This window comes from Brachyhypopomus gauderio, chromosome 7 (genome assembly GCF_052324685.1).
Source record: "Brachyhypopomus gauderio isolate BG-103 chromosome 7, BGAUD_0.2, whole genome shotgun sequence".
NCBI lineage: Eukaryota > Metazoa > Chordata > Actinopteri > Gymnotiformes > Hypopomidae > Brachyhypopomus > Brachyhypopomus gauderio.
Window position 1 is genome coordinate 8,836,057 of NC_135217.1, and position 17,527 is coordinate 8,853,583.

Genomic DNA, 17,527 nt, shown 5'->3' on the forward strand with positions numbered 1-17,527 from the left:
ACTGAAATATTATCATTGGTAAAAAAAAAAAAAGCTACATTAATAAGCCACATAAACTGTAATCTCCCCTGCAAATGAAACCAAAGAGTCTTAACATTATTGCTTTGATGTTCTACACCAAAGTTCTAATCTCATCCTTTAATCAGCATCGTCAGCGCCATGGCGACCTGTCGCGCCTTTGAATACAAAGCGGTGCGTGACGGATGGACCACTGACATTTTAAAACAGTCTCTCTATAATGATGCTACCCATGGCTTCAATTAGCTCCACGTCCAATCAGAGCGTAGCGTCCTTGTGCCCTTTGAAGCTCTGTCATCCCCATATTTAATGTAGGAAGAACGTTAAGATAAAGATGAGTAAAAAAAAAAAAGTGAAAACCCACTCTCATCTCTCACTGAAATAGGTTCCATTGGCCAGGAGTCGACACTTACAGCTGTCATCACTGTTTCAGACTCATTTACACTAAGTGAAATTGGCTGGACAGTGGTGAGCAATGGTGCATGATAATTGGTGAAGGCTGATCTCTGTGATTCATTCAAGTCACCTGACCTGCATCTAGTTACCATTTATCAACTGAGGTGTCATTTGTAACCACAATGACATAACCATTTTTAGAGGCTATGAAGAAGAAACACACGATTAAGTTTTATGCCTTATGAAAGACTTGGCTTTATGACCTGAAAAGGCAATTTGACTGTACCTGTTTATGCTCAAAGCCATATGATTATCAGTACCATAGTGTCGGTGTCAGGGCTACTGGACAAAGCCGTTACATGAGGGCGTTCTTCTTGTAGATAATCCTCTAGTCACACGAGCACGCTCGCCTCTTCTCAGTTTTACGCTTATGTTTATGTGAATCATTCCTTGAATGTCAGGGTGGCATTTTCATGGTTCAGAGGCTCATCAAAATAACTTAAAACTTTAGGGACCTAATTACATTTTAGGGACCAAACCAACACAGCTTATGCTTGGAAATACCACATTTCATTCATGTGCATCCTGCAACCTGATGTACTGCACAATGACACTACAGAAGTGTCTCAGGGGTCTGTTCTTGGTCCCTTTTCATTATACTGCATTAAATGTACAAGAAAATTTCATTCTCATGTCTCTCCATGGCCAAATCATCCACCACCATAGTCTGAACATGCGTTGTTACACTGAAGACAACCAGATTTATTCCAACATCAAATTCAACTGTATTACTCCCCTACCCTCATTTATATCTTGGATTAAAATGTATGAAAAACATGCGGAATAAATATGAATAAAAATGGCATCTGGCTGGTAGCCTCTGTATATTTTTCCATCTACATTGATGATGTCAGTATGGTATTTACAGATTGTTTTCAGTCTAATATTTGACCCTTCACCTGCCGCCGAGCCTCACATCTGTTCGCTCTGTTTTTCTTCATCTCTACTCCACTTCTTTCTTCTTCCTTCTACATAACACGAAAGACACTGAATCGCAGCTCCGTGCTTTCTGTACTTGACAACTCCATTACTGTAATTCCCTTTTTATTGTTCTCCTAGGTGAACCCTGAACAGATTTCAGTTTATTAAAAACTTGGCAGTAACACTTCCCCCACATCCATAGTGTGCATCGCTGCGGCTCTCCATCAGCCGCACTCGACTCCCGCGCTCATCTCATATGGGCTACACGTTCCTGCTTAGCATGTTTACGGTCTTCTGCTGTTCTGCCGGTCTCCGTTTTAGTCATTTTTGTCCTTTTTGTCCTTTTTATGTTGTGTTTCTTTGGGTTGTATCTTTTTGATTCTGTGGAACAACTTCAACTATCCTGTCATCATCATCATCATCATCACTATTTTTATTATTATTATTATTATTAGTAGTAGTAGTAGTAGCAATATTAATAGTAGTAGTAGTAGTATCAAATGCATGTTGACATGCTTATTTACAGTATTGTGCTGTATTATGCTGTAGACCTGTTGCTAGGACTACAGCATAAAAAAGGCGATGACCAAATTGCGGTAATAATTATAATTACCTTGCATGAGGTCAAGTGACAAATCAAGAAGGATCATTAGTCTTGTCTGCTAACCTCTCTGAAATAACCCAAACATGGTGAGAGAGAGAGAGACAGACAGAGAGAGAGTGAGAGAGAGAGAGAGAGAGGGAGAGGGGGGGGGTAGGTATAGAGCAGAGCAGAAAACTGTGAGTGAGAGTGAGTAAATGAGAGAATGTGTGAGTGAGAAGGAGAGTGAGAGAGAGAGAAAGTGTGTTTGTGTGTGTGAAAGAGAGAGAGAATAGAGAGATAGAGAGAGAGAGAGAGAGAAAGTGTGTTTGAGAGAGAGGGGGGGGTATGGAGCAGAGCAGAAAACAGTGTGAAGAAGCGATGTAGGTTTCTTTTATCCAACAATACAGGCAGAGTGATGTAGTGACTGAGGGTGTATATATGTGTGTGTGTGTGGTGTGTGTGTGTGTGTGTGTGTGTGTGTGTGTCTGGTGTGTGTGTGTGTGTGGTGTGTGTGTGGTGTGTCCTGGGCATAGGGGAGGGGGATTAATGTAAAATTTTCCCATTTGTCTCATTTAAGTGCTGCTGTCAGAGGCGTCAGACAGCCAGCAAAGGAAGCATCACAGTGGCTGAGAAATATTGTTTTCTAAAGTGACTGCTGCTGGGTAGTCTGAGACAAACACAAATAACACAAGACACACACACACACAAACTCACATGAGGATGTGTGTACGGTAACAGCTGTGGTCATGAACAGACAACACGAACATGCAGAGAAAGCAAGGTTTAAAAAAACAGTGGTTCCTATAGGCGGATATAAAGGGACTGGTCTTCCCGTCCCTCTCACACCCACTGTACTGTACACAAATCTGGATTTCCTCCGTGTTCCGTCCCCCGCACACTGTGTGTGAATGTGTGTGTGTGTGTGTGTGTGTGTGTGTGTGTGTTTTTACCAAGCTATCTTTACTGGCGCTTGCCCCTGGGACATGATGACATAAGCATTCTTAGTTAATATAAACACAACTCGAGCCTGGTCTAAGACATGCATACAGAGACTCACGCTAACGAATCTCCTGCTCTGGGTGTGTGTGTGTTAAACAAAGCGTGTGAACTGTGCTCTGCAACAAAAACACGAAACTACATGTTCAATTTGTGCATTGTCTAAAGAGCTCCTTCTACTTCTCACAGGCAGAAATAAAGTAGTGTAGAAGAGAGCGTTGCTTGTGCTTAAACTGTAAAGCGACATTAAAGCATAATTCCGAGCAATTATTATTTTCAGCTCATTAAAACAGAGAGACACAGTCTCTGAATGAGAGATATGGGAACAACTCTATCAGACCCTAATGATCAAGAAGACATAGCATTCAGCTATACACACGTATATACACACACACACACACACACACACAAACTCGCCAAAGGCAGGGCATAGAAAGGTGACCCAAACACAGGAGACCCCCGCTGGGCCCGTGCTGGTGCTCTCATGCGTACGTGTCCATATGCTTCCGTTCAGCACCAGGCCCGCGTGAGCAGCAGACTCTGAGGTCCGTGCCAGCCTAACCTGCTGTAATGCAGCCTCTCTGTTCGCTCCCCGTCCCCGCGGGGCGGCCGGCGGCCACGTGCCCACGTGTCCACGCGCCCACGAGTCCACTGCGCGTGCTGTGCTCCTGCAGAGTGAGCCCTCATCGATTCAGCTTGATTCAGCATTTGTTTATTTAAGAAAGCATAAAGCTTTTTCTTAAGTAAATGAAGTAAAGTGTGTTAGAACGGGAGGTGAATGATGGCTGTTTTGCCTTTTTGCGTGAGCTATAATTCACGTTTTAATTTCAGTCTGCACACACAAATTCACACACACACACACACACACACACACACACACACACACACACACACACACACACACACACACACACACACACATACACACATGAGCTAAAGGTGCTGAAACCCCCTCCCACGCACACCCCTCCCTGCGGGGAAGCCGAAAGCTCATTTCATCCCCTCTGTCTCCGCTCTCTCATCACATCAGGACTCACGGAGCATCTGACGTGTCCCGAACGGGACGTGTGTGATGTTGGAGAAGGGGTCAGCTCACCTACAAGGACGCCCAATATCTCACCTCACCCAGTCTCCCGGCGCAGATCCCTGATTTAGTGCCGCACCTGCTGGGGTTGAGGGCGTATTAGTTCCTGATACAGGGCCAGCTGTGTATTAAAGCCCTGCAGTGAAAACATGATCTATACTGGAGAAACACGGGGGGGGGGGGGGGGGGGGTGTCTGGACTCTGATGCTTTGAAATGCCAGTGGCAGTTTGTACTTAGTAGAAAGGTAAACTTTCTTTTGCGCACGCATGCACACACACACACATGCACACACACACACACACACACACACACACACACACACACACACACACACACACACACACACACACAGTCTCTCTTTCTCTGGGTAACCTACCTGCCCTCCTTGTAGTACGGACACATCTAAAAAATGGATACTGCATTGATTCAGCTGAGACAATCATTTTGACTCATCCTCAGCTGTTACCACACGTGTGTGTGTGTGTGTGTGTGTGTGTGTGTGTGTGTGTGTGTGTGTGTGTGTGTGTGCAGTCACACTTACACTATCAGGGTAACCTCCACACTCCCCTTGTAGTACGCACACCTCTAAAAAATAGATTCTGCATTGATTTAGCAGAAACTCTCCTTTTGACTGGTGCTTGACTATTGACCCCCACCCCCTAATGCTGAAACACACCCACTCACACTCTCCCAACGAGGGCTTTCCGAGCCTTACTTCACCGGTCTCATACGTTGCCTTTCTGAGAACCAGAGCAGGAAGCAGCCACACACACACACACACACACACACACACACACACACACACACACACACACACGCCCAGCCTGATGAATGATGAATATGACGGGGAGCTAATTGTGGTCCTCGCCTTCACACAAACTCGGGGAGACTGGCGGCCCACCGCTGTGTTATACGACACGTAATTTATCGCGCTGGCCGCCCTCCCACCGGCCGGGGAGCCAAGCGGGAGACGGGTGCCCTGACAGGCATCGTTTGTTGGCCTGTTTAAAAGACCCCCACGTGGCGGGGGTACAGCAATGCGGCCTTATGCTTTAGGACAGCCTGTTTGGCTCCTGCTGGTGCAGACCGAGCGCATCAGTCAGTGGGGCTGCATGTTCGGTATCTGTCTGATTAAACAGGACGAGCGGAAGCCCAAAAGGACGTATCGATCCCGCCCACCGTGCTTTGTGATTCGTTGCTTTGAAGGAAGTGATGGAAAGGTTAGAATCAAAGGCTAGTTTGATGTTGACGGGTTTTCTCCATAGTTCCCTCCGAACTGTTCCCACGATCAATTCCCTTTAAGGTATACGTATGAACCATGCCTCCTACAACAGCTCTTTGATGATATTATTATTAGTAATTCCACACAGTAGGCCAAAGAGAAAAAGAAGGCATGGTAAACACTTCCCACCGACTTTACAGAGAACACCCACCATACACCTACTCTCATTGGACACTTTATAATGAACAGATATCTAGTAAATGAATTCTGTGGGTGTTCAATTACACACTGCTGGCATGTGCAATTCATCAGCCATCGTCTAAGCCATTCATTACTGTTCAGCTTCTGACCGCCACACCACCACAGCTGCCATGACACGACATTCAGAGAACAACGTCGGGTGACGGCACCACCGCATTAGCATCACAGTTTGCTTTTGTTTCTGTTCTTGTTTCTTTTCTGTTTCCACGCTTGGTTCCACATTGGTCTCAAATGCATCTCGTTTGGCCCCGTTTGGCCGTCTGTACCCAGTGCCCCCCCCAATCTGGTTTGTGTGTCATCGTGATTGTCACTGCAGCTGTTGCTGTTTGTGTTGTGTTGTGTTTTTTGCTTTGTGTTTTAGTTTTAGTTCCTGCCTCACTTCACTCAGCCTAACAGAACGACTAACCAGTTAAGTGCACAGCGAGTCAGCCTTCATTTTAAGAGAGTGTCTACTTGTTGGGGCTTAAGTCTCCACCCGTCAGACGAGTAAACCTTTGTTTCACCTTCTGCTAGCTGTAGTGAGCATATACACCAGGGAAGGTTGCATTGAGGGGTTGATTGTGAAAAGTGCCTGTCCCACACTGTTGTGGTAAAAATTATTATTTTATTAATCGAAGATGACGGGTGAGGCTTTTTGAAGGGTAACGCTTCACAGTGGGCCATCAAAATCCTCGACAGAAGGGTCGAGATGAGCAAGAAAGGCTGATGTGAGCCCCTTTTTCTGGGTTTCATGCTGCTTGGCATGGCACCCGAGCCGAGGCGTCCATCCAGCCTGAAACCATGTCCCCATGTCCCTGCCCAGCTGCCTGCTGTCCCAGTTGCTTCTGGCCTGCTGTCCGGGTTTCAATGACCGCATCTCCCCAACTTCCCATGACCCGGCTACGGTCATGATTCTGCCATCTCTCCCCTGCTGAGGAGAATTTCTGGTCTGGTTTAGTTCCTGAGGCACCAGGCCCTGTCTTGTCTCCAGTGTTGAAGTTCTAGTGTTCCAGCACCCTGTGCAGAGGAGGACACTCTCTCCACTGTGCCAGGCTCCCATGAGGGTTCTGATGCCTCCACCCGCGTCTCCATCTGCACCATCACCTAATCGGCCTGCTGCCTTGATTTCTACTCTCCCTACTCCCTGTTTTGACCTGATCTGTTCCCCAGTTTCCTGCCCGGCCACCCATCATGTTCCCTGTATTTCCACCCTTGTTCTTGGCTGTCCTCTCAAAGCTGTCTTTCCCCTGTACCAGTGACCTGTCCTTAGTTTCTGGACTAGTTTTCGCCCCCAGTCACCGTGTTTGCTACTGTCCCAGTCACTGTTCCCCTCTCCATCCTTATGTCACCCCCAGTGTCCTTCCCTGCAGTCAATATCTTTGTCTTGACTGCCGCTCACACCTTTGTTGTACTTTGGGAACTGCATGTCGAGGGGGGGTTCTATCATGTTTCCCGCCTTTGGCTTGGTGGTTGTCATGGGTTGCCATGCGGTTTTGTTTCGTTTCTTATTTCGTCTCATGTTTTGAACGTCTGTTCCTCACTAAATTCACTTGTGTTTCGTTGTCCCTCATTTGGTCATGAACACACACCCTGTGTTCTCCTGTCTGGGGTGTCTGTCATGTGATTATCAGTGCACTCTCTGTTGTTTGCATTGTTGTTGTTGCTGGTGTTGTAATCTCCAGGTCTCATATTAGATTTATCTCTGTGTTTTGCTTTGTGTCTTTTGCTTAGAATCTCTTCCTGGTTTTGTTATGTTCTCTAGTCTTGTTCCCCTGTGACCTCCTGGTCACATGACCATAGTCATAACGACACTGATTTTGGACTTGCCCTCAAAAACATTGCTCATGTCCGCAAATGCATCCTGCCTCACCTCACTCAGACGACCTCACCTCACTTCGTTTTTAGAAGACTGTTTGCTGAGTGCTCAATCCATGGCCTTCAGAAGGAAGAGTCTCATAAACAAAAACACCAAGTTAGAGTTTACTACAAAAGTCTATTTAAAAAGGTTTTGGAGCTTTAGAGATGATGGTTAACCCATATTCAAGAAGCGAGAAAAGAGTGAAAAAGCTAACTGTGCACTGCTCACAGCACCACAGTGTAGCTGCCAAAAAAAGAGGCAGATCTATCGATGATGCGATTGTTGATTGCAGCGGGAGGCTGAATCCTGAAGTGAACAGGAAACCGTTCAGACTGCTCCAACCTAGCCAAACCCCTCACGGCTCAGTGGATGGTAGACTCCTTCACTACACATAAGCATAATGACCCAGAATGTAAACTGTTAAAGCAAATATGACATGGCTGGCGAAATCAATCACTTGAGCCTCCCCAAGCCCTACTGAGTATGTATCTTACATAGAGAAGACATGAATAACTCCCCAGAAACAGGCTGAAGGACCACTGCATCACAGGCCTGTGAGAGCATAATCAGAGATGCCCTGCATACACTGATGTACATGCGCCTCAGACATCATGCAGACACTTATTTGCTATAGTGTTCAAGTATGAGAACTGTGTTTAACACTATGCTAATAGCTCTTGGTCCAATATAACGGAAGCGGTATGTATAATGTTATCACGCTATGGTATATCTGACATTAGCACACATACCTTTAAAAAAGTGCATAAAAGTTCAATAAACTCAAAAAAGACCACCAACAGTAATACCTATTTCAACCCAGCAGCTTCCTTCATTTTCAGATATTAAGCACCTCACACCATACCTGACTGAACAGCATCAAATAAATAAACAAATAAATACACAAATAAAAAAAGTTATGCACAAGAGTGGGCAGAAATAAAAACCCTTTCTTTCAGTGGAGAATGTTCAATGTCAAATTCAGTGTTCTGTCTCTGCGGTTCACAATGCAGGCCCTATTTGTTGTTTAGTGGACAATACCTTCGCATCTGGCTATTAGCAGGAGGAAGACTTTGCCAACGCAGAGAGGGAGCCAATCTCTCCTTTCTCTCCTCTCAGCACCCTGAGGGACAGCAAGCTGAATTAACCTTCAACCTGCCTCTTTGCTGCATGATGAAATTAAATTTTTCAGCCGTTTATAGATAGCACGCGGCCGTGAAGACCCTTTTTATTCCATCGAGAAAGGGTGTTCAATCCTGTTACGTTGCTTTTCTTTTTTTCCCCAAGACTGAAGGTGAAAGAGAAGCAGATAAAGTTAACATCTAGGTAAAGTACTTTCAAGGATATCTAAACCCCATGAAGGAACAGGTCTTACAGACCTTTTTAATAATACTTATCCAGATTAAAAGATAAATTGCGCGCAAGGTTGCGACGCAAGTATTCTGCAATGTGAATTAATTGGAGTGATAATGAATGCGTCCTGGCTTGAGCTGCAGTGTTTCGATGCGGAAACAGGCACCCCGCCAGGAGAACGCCCTTAATGATTTATTCTAGCCCCATCCCCAGCCGCTCGCCTACATCATTTAGAGGGATCTCCATCCTTCATCCTCAGGATGGAAGCGGATCTTATCTCCATAGTCCGCAGTCTTTAACGGTGGTTGACTAAAGTGCGTGCTGCACTCAAAAGGAGTAGCCATTCATCTTCATCTTCATCACCTGCACAATGCCGTGGCATCAGATTTTTTAAACGTCCCGAGAAAAGGTGTCACATTCACAGAGCTTCAAAAGCAATCAGAACACTATTGTTTCACAAACAAGTGTTGGTGCATCAGATTTAGGGTGGATGTGTATTGTAAGTTATTGTTCTTTATACGTTTGAACAGGAGTGATCAAAGGTATCATCGTGAGTCGCCCTCCGGTATTTCCTGGTTGTTAAACAGGTTGGTTTAAAGAATTCTGCTGCGCGTGAGTGTTGACTCATCCTGTAGAATTACTCCAGTGATAAGCCTTTCATCATCTTTTAACCAGCTAGCAGAAACGTTGTTGTTGGGTATTTTATTGTCAAATGCTTGATTTTACTGTTACAGATTATATGGAAATGATCCTCTGGAATGAGGCCATGTGGAAATTAATGAGATGTGATTTATTGGGTCTGTGTGTCACACTGTAACCTAACGGTTGACAAAAAAAAGGGGTAAAACCATTTTAAATGATTCTGAATGCTGAATGCTGAGGTTTATTATTTTGAATGAGTATCCCATCTCCCTCATACAGTCAGCCAAGTGCACCACATAACCCTATGAGAGACAATATGCTAAATAATCTAAATGTGGTTCTAAATGGGTCATTGCACTACCAAAATGAACAATTAAAGAACAGTGATATCCTAGCGTACCTTTGTATGTCTCCTGCATCTCGGGGTCGAGGGGTGATTATGCAGTGACCCAGGATGAGCGAGCTAAATTACTTCTTTGGCTGAGAAATACCAGGGTCACATGATTCATGCCTTGGAGAGGGGAATGTTTAACATTTGCCCATGCATAAATCATGTTGACTCAAAAACAACTTTCCAAACCAACTAGAAATAAATAAACAAAATAAAAAAATCATAAAATATTGCCAATAATTTATGGGCGCTAACCTTTGCCAACAGTGCTGTTGGGGTTAGTCTGGGTGCCATGTAAACATTGGCTTTTAATGTGACCTCCCTGTTCCTTTTGATCCCTGGTGGAATGGAGCCTGGCCAGGAGCCCAGCTTAATGGTCTCTGCAGCTTAACTGGTCAGTGGCCTTCGTTAGCCCTGATGAGGACGTCTGGCCCAGCTGGACACTAACACATAAGGGGTGTCTTTGCTTCAGCAGGTGGAGAGTAGCTATGATCTTCCATGCAATCACTTTCTGCGATTTCACCTCTAAAACACCACCCGTCCCACTTGTCTGGCTGTCATATATATTGTAGCATATATGAATGCTGGCCATTAATGACACTTACTCTAGTGATTTATTAGGGGTAAAGAAGAGGGTAACACCTTCCTGAAGGGCACTACTTAGAATGCTATGTGCCAGCTACATAAACCCTTCATGACCACTGACATACAAAACTGTTTGGAAATGCTTGTTCTAATGAGGGTGATAGCTGTCATAACAGCAATAAACAATGCAATTTTCAACTCAGATATAAGTCGTAGTTATATGTGGTCCCAGATCAGATTTGTATCCAGTTTGTAACATGAATGAGGACGGTCAGAACTTATATTCATAGGTTCAGTCGCACCATGGCAGTAACCAGCAGTAGAACAGAGACACGGCAGTGGGGGAGCGGCAGCAGATAGCCACCTGTCTTCTTTCCCACCTTCTCCACCCGATCATGTGCTGACAAAACGTTCTGTCGTCCTCTGGAGCAAACTGTGACGCATGCATGAGTGACTTCAGCAATAATGAATACTCTGAGTCGTCTCGCAAATACAAAGTTTTTGGTTGACGGTGACACTGGTGAGTTGTGCAAAAGAATATCTATGTGAACACATGTGCCATTTAAGAGAACCGATGCGTTCATATTCCAGACAGTACAGATGCAATTAGAAATGTGAAGGTAAAACCGATCTGAGACAAATAAAACAAATCTGAACAACGAGGCTCCTGTATTGTGAACACAGCCTATGCCAGGTGGTGGATTTTGGTAACATTAGGATGTGTTATAACACTCGGTGGGGAGAAACAGCATTATTACAGACTTTGCAGCTCAGGGGTTTTGGTTTGCCAGTGTGGCATAATGATTGTCTCATACCAAGTGAGGCTGCTAGAAAAAATTTAACAAAAGTGAGGACTTCAAAATGTTCCTCAGAAGCATCTCCTGTTGTAATGATGACACGAAAAAATTGTATAACACATATTTAACTGATGTAACACTGATGTAACAGTTTTTATCATGCAATTATTTTATTTGGTCATTAACATAAACTGTAACAGATGGCCTGAAATATGTAAATGTAAACTTACAAAATTCTTGGTAAATAAATATGAATTCAGTGGAGTGTCTATGAAAGTCTTTTGCACAGTTGCATTATTTGTGTAATGTTTTTCATTTAAAAAAATAGAGTATGGCAACTAAAGTTGCTGTCGGCTTAAATACGTGACAGAGTTATGTATATTTTCTCCTGCCCTTAAGTGAGCTAACTGAGCTAAATATATATACAATATATATTAAATATATTACACCGTGATAGTTAAAGGGAAATGCATAGCATAAAATTAATGATACGTGGCAAAAAGTGTTAAAGTGTTTTAGCAGTGAAAACAGTTCCTCTATCAGCTTTGTCCACAATGAAGTCTGTAATGCTAAAATAGGATGCCTTGCTAATGTGTGGAAAATATGCAATAATTCTTGAGTATTAAACATTTGGACTGAGGGGAAAACACAAGGTAGATTAATGCAGGGCCGGAGTGGACCCCTTTTTCAGCCCGGGAGTTTCATGCCCAAATCCGGCCCAAAATAATTTTTCCCTCCCAATCGGCCCAAACTAGAGATTGATATGAGCCGGCCCATCGGGAATCCTCCCGAATCTCCCGATTAGCCACTCTGGCTCTGGATTAATGCCAAAAGTAACCAATTATTTCAGACATTATACACCTTATGGGTATATAGCTAGCTCCTAAGCTCCTAAGTACTTGCAGTTCAGTAACTATTGGGAATCATAATTGGCTTGACTAGGCAGAGTGGGTTAGCTAGCTAGCTAGGTGGCTAGCTTGTCACAGTTGTGACTAGGGTTGCCACCTGGCCCGGTTTTCATGTGGCTGTCCCGGTTTTCACATGGCTGTCCCGGTTTTCCTTCTTTTTAATATTCGGTCCCCCCCCCCGGTAACATTTAACATTTGCCCCCCGGGTCAACAATTTACATTCGCCACCCCCCCACTCCACCCCCCACCCTGTGTCAGTATGACAGTGTCCTTGTTTTTTGTCAGACCTAGGTGGCAACCCTAGTTGTGACATGAGCAGTGCTAGAACAAAGTGAAATGTAGAAAGTTTGGAAAAGTCAAATGCAATTTTCAGTTTCTTTGAGTTGTGAAGTAATATTATATAGTTAGATAATCGGACTGAGAATAAAAGTAACAGCTAGCTAATTAGCTAAACTTAGCTAAATAATCCTACCAACTATCTAGCTAAATGCTAAGTGGTGAATGGCAATTTTTTTCTTCTTTCATTATTCATTACTCCTGAGTGACTGGTAAAATGATGGTCATTCATTATGAATGATGGTCATTCAAAATCCAGAACACTGTTCCTTGATGTGTTGCAAGTTTAATCAATACCCCTCATTTTGTTGTTGCCGATTTCTCTCATGAGATCTGACATCACTATTTGAAAGTTTGGTTGAACATTTTCACCAAATATAACATTTGAAAATGAATAGTAAAAAATGACTGACTAAAGACCTTTATCGTTTGGAGGAATCATTTCCATATCTCATCCTCCACCAGCGTCTTTCGTCATTCCCAAAGTGTTTCTGAATGAAACTTTTTAAGTTAGAGTAAAAACTGTCAATGTCAAATCACAACAATATCTGTTACACAGCATGTCACGTTACCGTGTCATTGTTACGACAGTACAGCAGATACTACACATCATCTTTTTAAACGCTCAGTCTTGTTTACCAGCATCCTCACTTGGCAAACAGTGGCACCTCATCTGCTTTACGTTGCTGTGACACACAAAAAAGCCCCAGCTGAGCTGTAAAGTGCTGTCATTTCACCCCCACTGACTCCATGAGCATTTATAAATGTTTATGCATGCTAATGTCAGTTGCCATGGAGGGCTCATATAAGTGTCAAATAGCCTTCACAAAAGTAACTTTCAATAAAGTTTCACCAAAAAATTTTGTCTAGCAACAGCATTACTGAAAATGTATCTTGTAGCAAGTCCAAAGCACACAGAAAACAAATTAAGCCAGTGTTTCAGTTTCGCAGTCCTGTTTTTAACGATTGAAGTCATCAACTAATTAACAAGCTCTTCATGAGTTTGAAATAGATGCACTGGGAGCAGGGGAAGCAGCATAGCACAGCAGTGAACTACAACAAACTGAACAGCACATCCAATGGTATTTTTAAACCCAATGTCATGTGTGAACTGGCAGTGAGTCCTGGATCGGGCTGTGGCCCCCAGTGTGGTCCGATATCCCCCACCCTCCTGCAAATGTGAATGGGGATGAAAACATCACAGCGCAGTGGCTGTGAAACAAGGGCACGCTGTCGATATGGAGCTGATACCCAGACGGTCTGCGAGCATGGACGTGTTCCCACAACAGTCATCCGCCGGGAGACATCCACACCACCCGTGAGTGGGGAGTCGATGGGCCGGCCGTGATGTCTCCACTCCGCCTGCGTCTCTCCACACAAATTCGGGTCAATGGCTATAATTAGGCTGCGCTTGGCAGGTGACTTCGGATCCACCCGCCCGCCCCCCCTCCCCCAGTGCTCCCCGATACGCCCAAACACGTCGTGGAAGTGTCATTTCAAAGGTGCGGAGATGTCACCTCTCCAAGCAGTGCAAGCTTTAGTTAAATGTCAGAAGGAGGATGATGGAGGACATGGATGTTGAGATGGGGTCTTTTCGAAGGCGGCATGTGTCAGTGAGGCTGAGAGCCTGTGGGGATGAGTTAACCCATTTTTTTTTTTTGGGGGGGGGGGGGGGGGGCAATGAGGGTGCTATGAGAGAACACGGTCTAAGTCTAAGCCAAGCTTGCATGATATATTAGAAATATATATTTGACACAGAGGCATGTTGATGCCAGTGACAGGAACCAACAGTTCTCGCCCGCTGACAGGAAAAACGTCACATTTACCTGTACTTCAGGATTCAGTCAATTACCCAGTTCTGTAAAAAATGTCAGTGCACCTACAAGCTATAAAAAAACACCTACACACCTAACAACCGATAAATATACCCAATAGCTCTCCATCATACCTACACCTGCCATGTATACATGCCATGTTAATTGGAAACAAGAAGGCGAGAGCTCCTTTGAATGCTCGAACCAGGCCCAGCCAAGACTTCGCCTCACCCTGTCACTCTCACCTCGGTTATCCAGGTTGTGTTTATGGTTAGCCTCCCTGCCGATTCCTTTTCCCAGGCTGTCCAATCCGTGGTTTCCCTGGCCGCAGAACTCCTCCCCCAGATGGGCGTTCCCGTCCAGCAAATGGCCCGGTTGCTCATCCTCCTCACAGTCGCAGTCGTCCAGGATGGGCGTCTCGCGGATGGGCACGCCGATGACCGAGCCGTGCTGGTGGGGGCCGCGTGGCGCGGAGGCTGTCCCTGCCCTGGGAGGGCGCCAGCAGCACGGAGGGGATGTAGTGGATCTCGTGCGTGGCCTCCGTGCTGGCACTTTTCTGCGGGGCCCGGCGACGCCGACACCAGCGCTGGCGGGTGTACAGCACCAGGGTGAAGAGGAGGATGAGGAGGAGGAGAGCGATGAGGCCACCCTGAGAGCGAGCGAAGGAGAGACGGAGGGAGAGGAGGAGATTTAGAGATAGAGGAAAGGAGTTGGGGGAGAGAAGAAAACAAGGGAGAGGGGAAAGGGTTAAAAGTACAGCAAAAATATTGCAGGTTTGCGTAAAACTGCTGTAAGTCGTTTATTTAGAGAACACTTTAGCTAAGCCATCTTTATATCCTGATTGCTGTTAGTGAAACAGCTGCGTTAAGTAAAAAAAAAAAAAAGTCTTGGTGACTGTCCTGACCTGTGGAATTATCGGGTAAAAATTCCAACACTGTGTTTGCAGGATGGAGCACAGGAGAAAGGTATGAGGGGATGGTGTGGGATTTATGGGAGTAGATAAGTCTGGTAGAACTTTGCAAGAAATCAATTGCATTTGAGTTAACGGTCACAAAAAGCCAGGAGTAAGTTAAGAACATAAGACACTGAGGATGTTAAATGTGAGAGTCTCTAAAGCCCTGCATCGATTCCAGCTGAATGTAATGCGTGTGTGAACGTAATCACATAATGAATGTCACTGCACCAATCCAAGATCAATAAGGAATTCAGAATGTAGATCAATTTTTTGGGCCAATCACATCTTGGCCATCGCATGACTGACAAACACAGGCTTGAAATGCTCTTACACTGCTGCACATTGGGTGGAGCTAATGAGACTCCATCCAATTCAATTCCAAAGCGAGACTGAACTCACCGAATATCACAGAGCTTACGGCCGTTGATGAGGAGGAAGACCGCTGGGTGGAACCGCTGTAATGTATATTGTCTTGTGAATGGGCCTGCCTGACTCAAACTCACGCCCTTGCACAGGGTTCGTCCAATCCCGTGAAACTTCAGTGACATCAAAGAGCGTCTCTCTCACAAGCTGTTCATGTGTGACGTGCCGCAATCCGGAATCAATTGTCAGAGACAAGAAGGATACACTGGGTACAGGGATACTGTGGGCTAAGTAACCTTGTTTAATTCGTGTTTTCAAAATTACACGGACAAAATGACATTCCTCCTCCTATCACAGCAGCCAAAACGTCCCTGACTGAAAAAATAAGTTAATTAAAAGTAATGGAACTGACCATGTTTGTAATTGTTCGAGGAAACAGAGATAGCAGTGGGTGAAAAGGTCAACATACCATAGCTGGAATCTGAGCTCTACACAGATCATGTATGTACTCAAAACCACTGCTGGACATGATAAAGATTCTAGAGAAAATGTTCCCCAATAGCTATTTATCCAGAGTCCATTTGAAGGCTGACATCATTCAGACATCATTCCAGAAGCAATACATACACCAACGTATTTGTTTGCTTGCCTACATATTTTTGTAGTAAATCGCAGCACTAACTGAATTACTTTTATTTCTCATCATTTCCACACAAGTTATGCGGCATGGTTTCTTTAATCAGTCATGTCCTTCCTTGTCTCTCTACATTATTCTTTCCTTCCCTGTCCCCCTACTTTCCTTTCTCTCTCTTTCTCTCTCTTTTTCATCCCCACTCTTACAGTACAAGCAGAGTGGAATTATTAATCAGAAAATTTCCAAATTCTATCTTCATGAGCAAAAACAAACGCGTCTCAGACTGGGACTCATGCACTACGGGGCTGTCCATAAATCACGGGCTCCCGGACGGGCAGCGGCGAGGCGTCTTACCCTCCCCAAACGTCTTCATTAATCTCCCACACCCGCACCGCCACCGAAAATCAACTTCCCTCCGAGTTAAATGCAGAAAAATGAGAAGCAGGAAGAGTCATTCTTTAAAGTCCCAAATCACTGCTGAGGGTCATGGAGTGCTCTGCACATGATGCACTGAGACTCCTAACAATGCAGCCGGAATGGAACCACTGCCTGTAAACGAGTGGAGCAGGGCAAAACAAACCAAAAAAAAAAATGCGTTATTGTATTGAATTGGAGTATAATGTAAAACGTATTACAGATCCTGACGTTGCACAATATCTCCGTTGTTCATTTTTGCACATTTTGGCACTGCGTCTAAGGCATCAGTAGGCAGTCAGCGTTTCGGGGTAATCTAAATGGGCCGCTCTTTCTCTCCGTTACAGGGATGAGAGCGTTTGGATCAACACATTTGTTTTGAACAATGCAGCAGCGCAGAACGCCTGGGCATTAACCTCCCACCCAGCGCATGCTCCATCACCACGCTACGCCGTTTAGAGCCACGTCGCACCGATCGTTCACAACAGGTAAAACAACACCTGAGAGCAAGAAGAATACGTCAATAAATAACACGCTGGCTTTAGGGCCGCGCACATTCGCTTATGGATTTCTGTGTCCTTTAAATTCTGCCAGTGAATTTCGCCATTGCTCCGATGAAGCTCTGGCCAGACACCAAGCAATCACGACACACCGCCATGTCCGTGCAGTGGTTAAGAGAGAACTCATAGCAAACAGTCGAACCACGGCAGACATCTGAGGCCATCTGGCAAAGCTGGGACAGACTCTGAAAAACCACCATTAGAATGCGCAAACACAACAGCGCACATAAAACACTATCAATTAAAACCAAACCAAATAAAATAAGCGCATTTTTAAATACTGAACATTTTTTTAACCTTTAATGATGTTATGAATGATTGAGTATGTCTATAATTTTTTAATGTAATTAACAGGATAAATGTACACACACTAAACCCTCTAGAGTAGATAGTGCTTCT

At 44.7% G+C, this 17,527-nt stretch overlaps 1 protein-coding gene across 1 annotated transcript in view; it reads right to left on the minus strand.

Moving 5' to 3' along the window:
• astn2 (astrotactin 2) overlaps positions 1-17,527 on the minus strand; it is a 267,450-nt gene that overhangs the window by 172,830 nt on the left and 77,093 nt on the right. Inside the window, 2 exon segments of the mRNA XM_077011457.1 lie at positions 14,448-14,661; positions 14,663-14,851. Of these exon segments, the coding sequence (XP_076867572.1) occupies positions 14,448-14,661; positions 14,663-14,851 (403 nt within the window).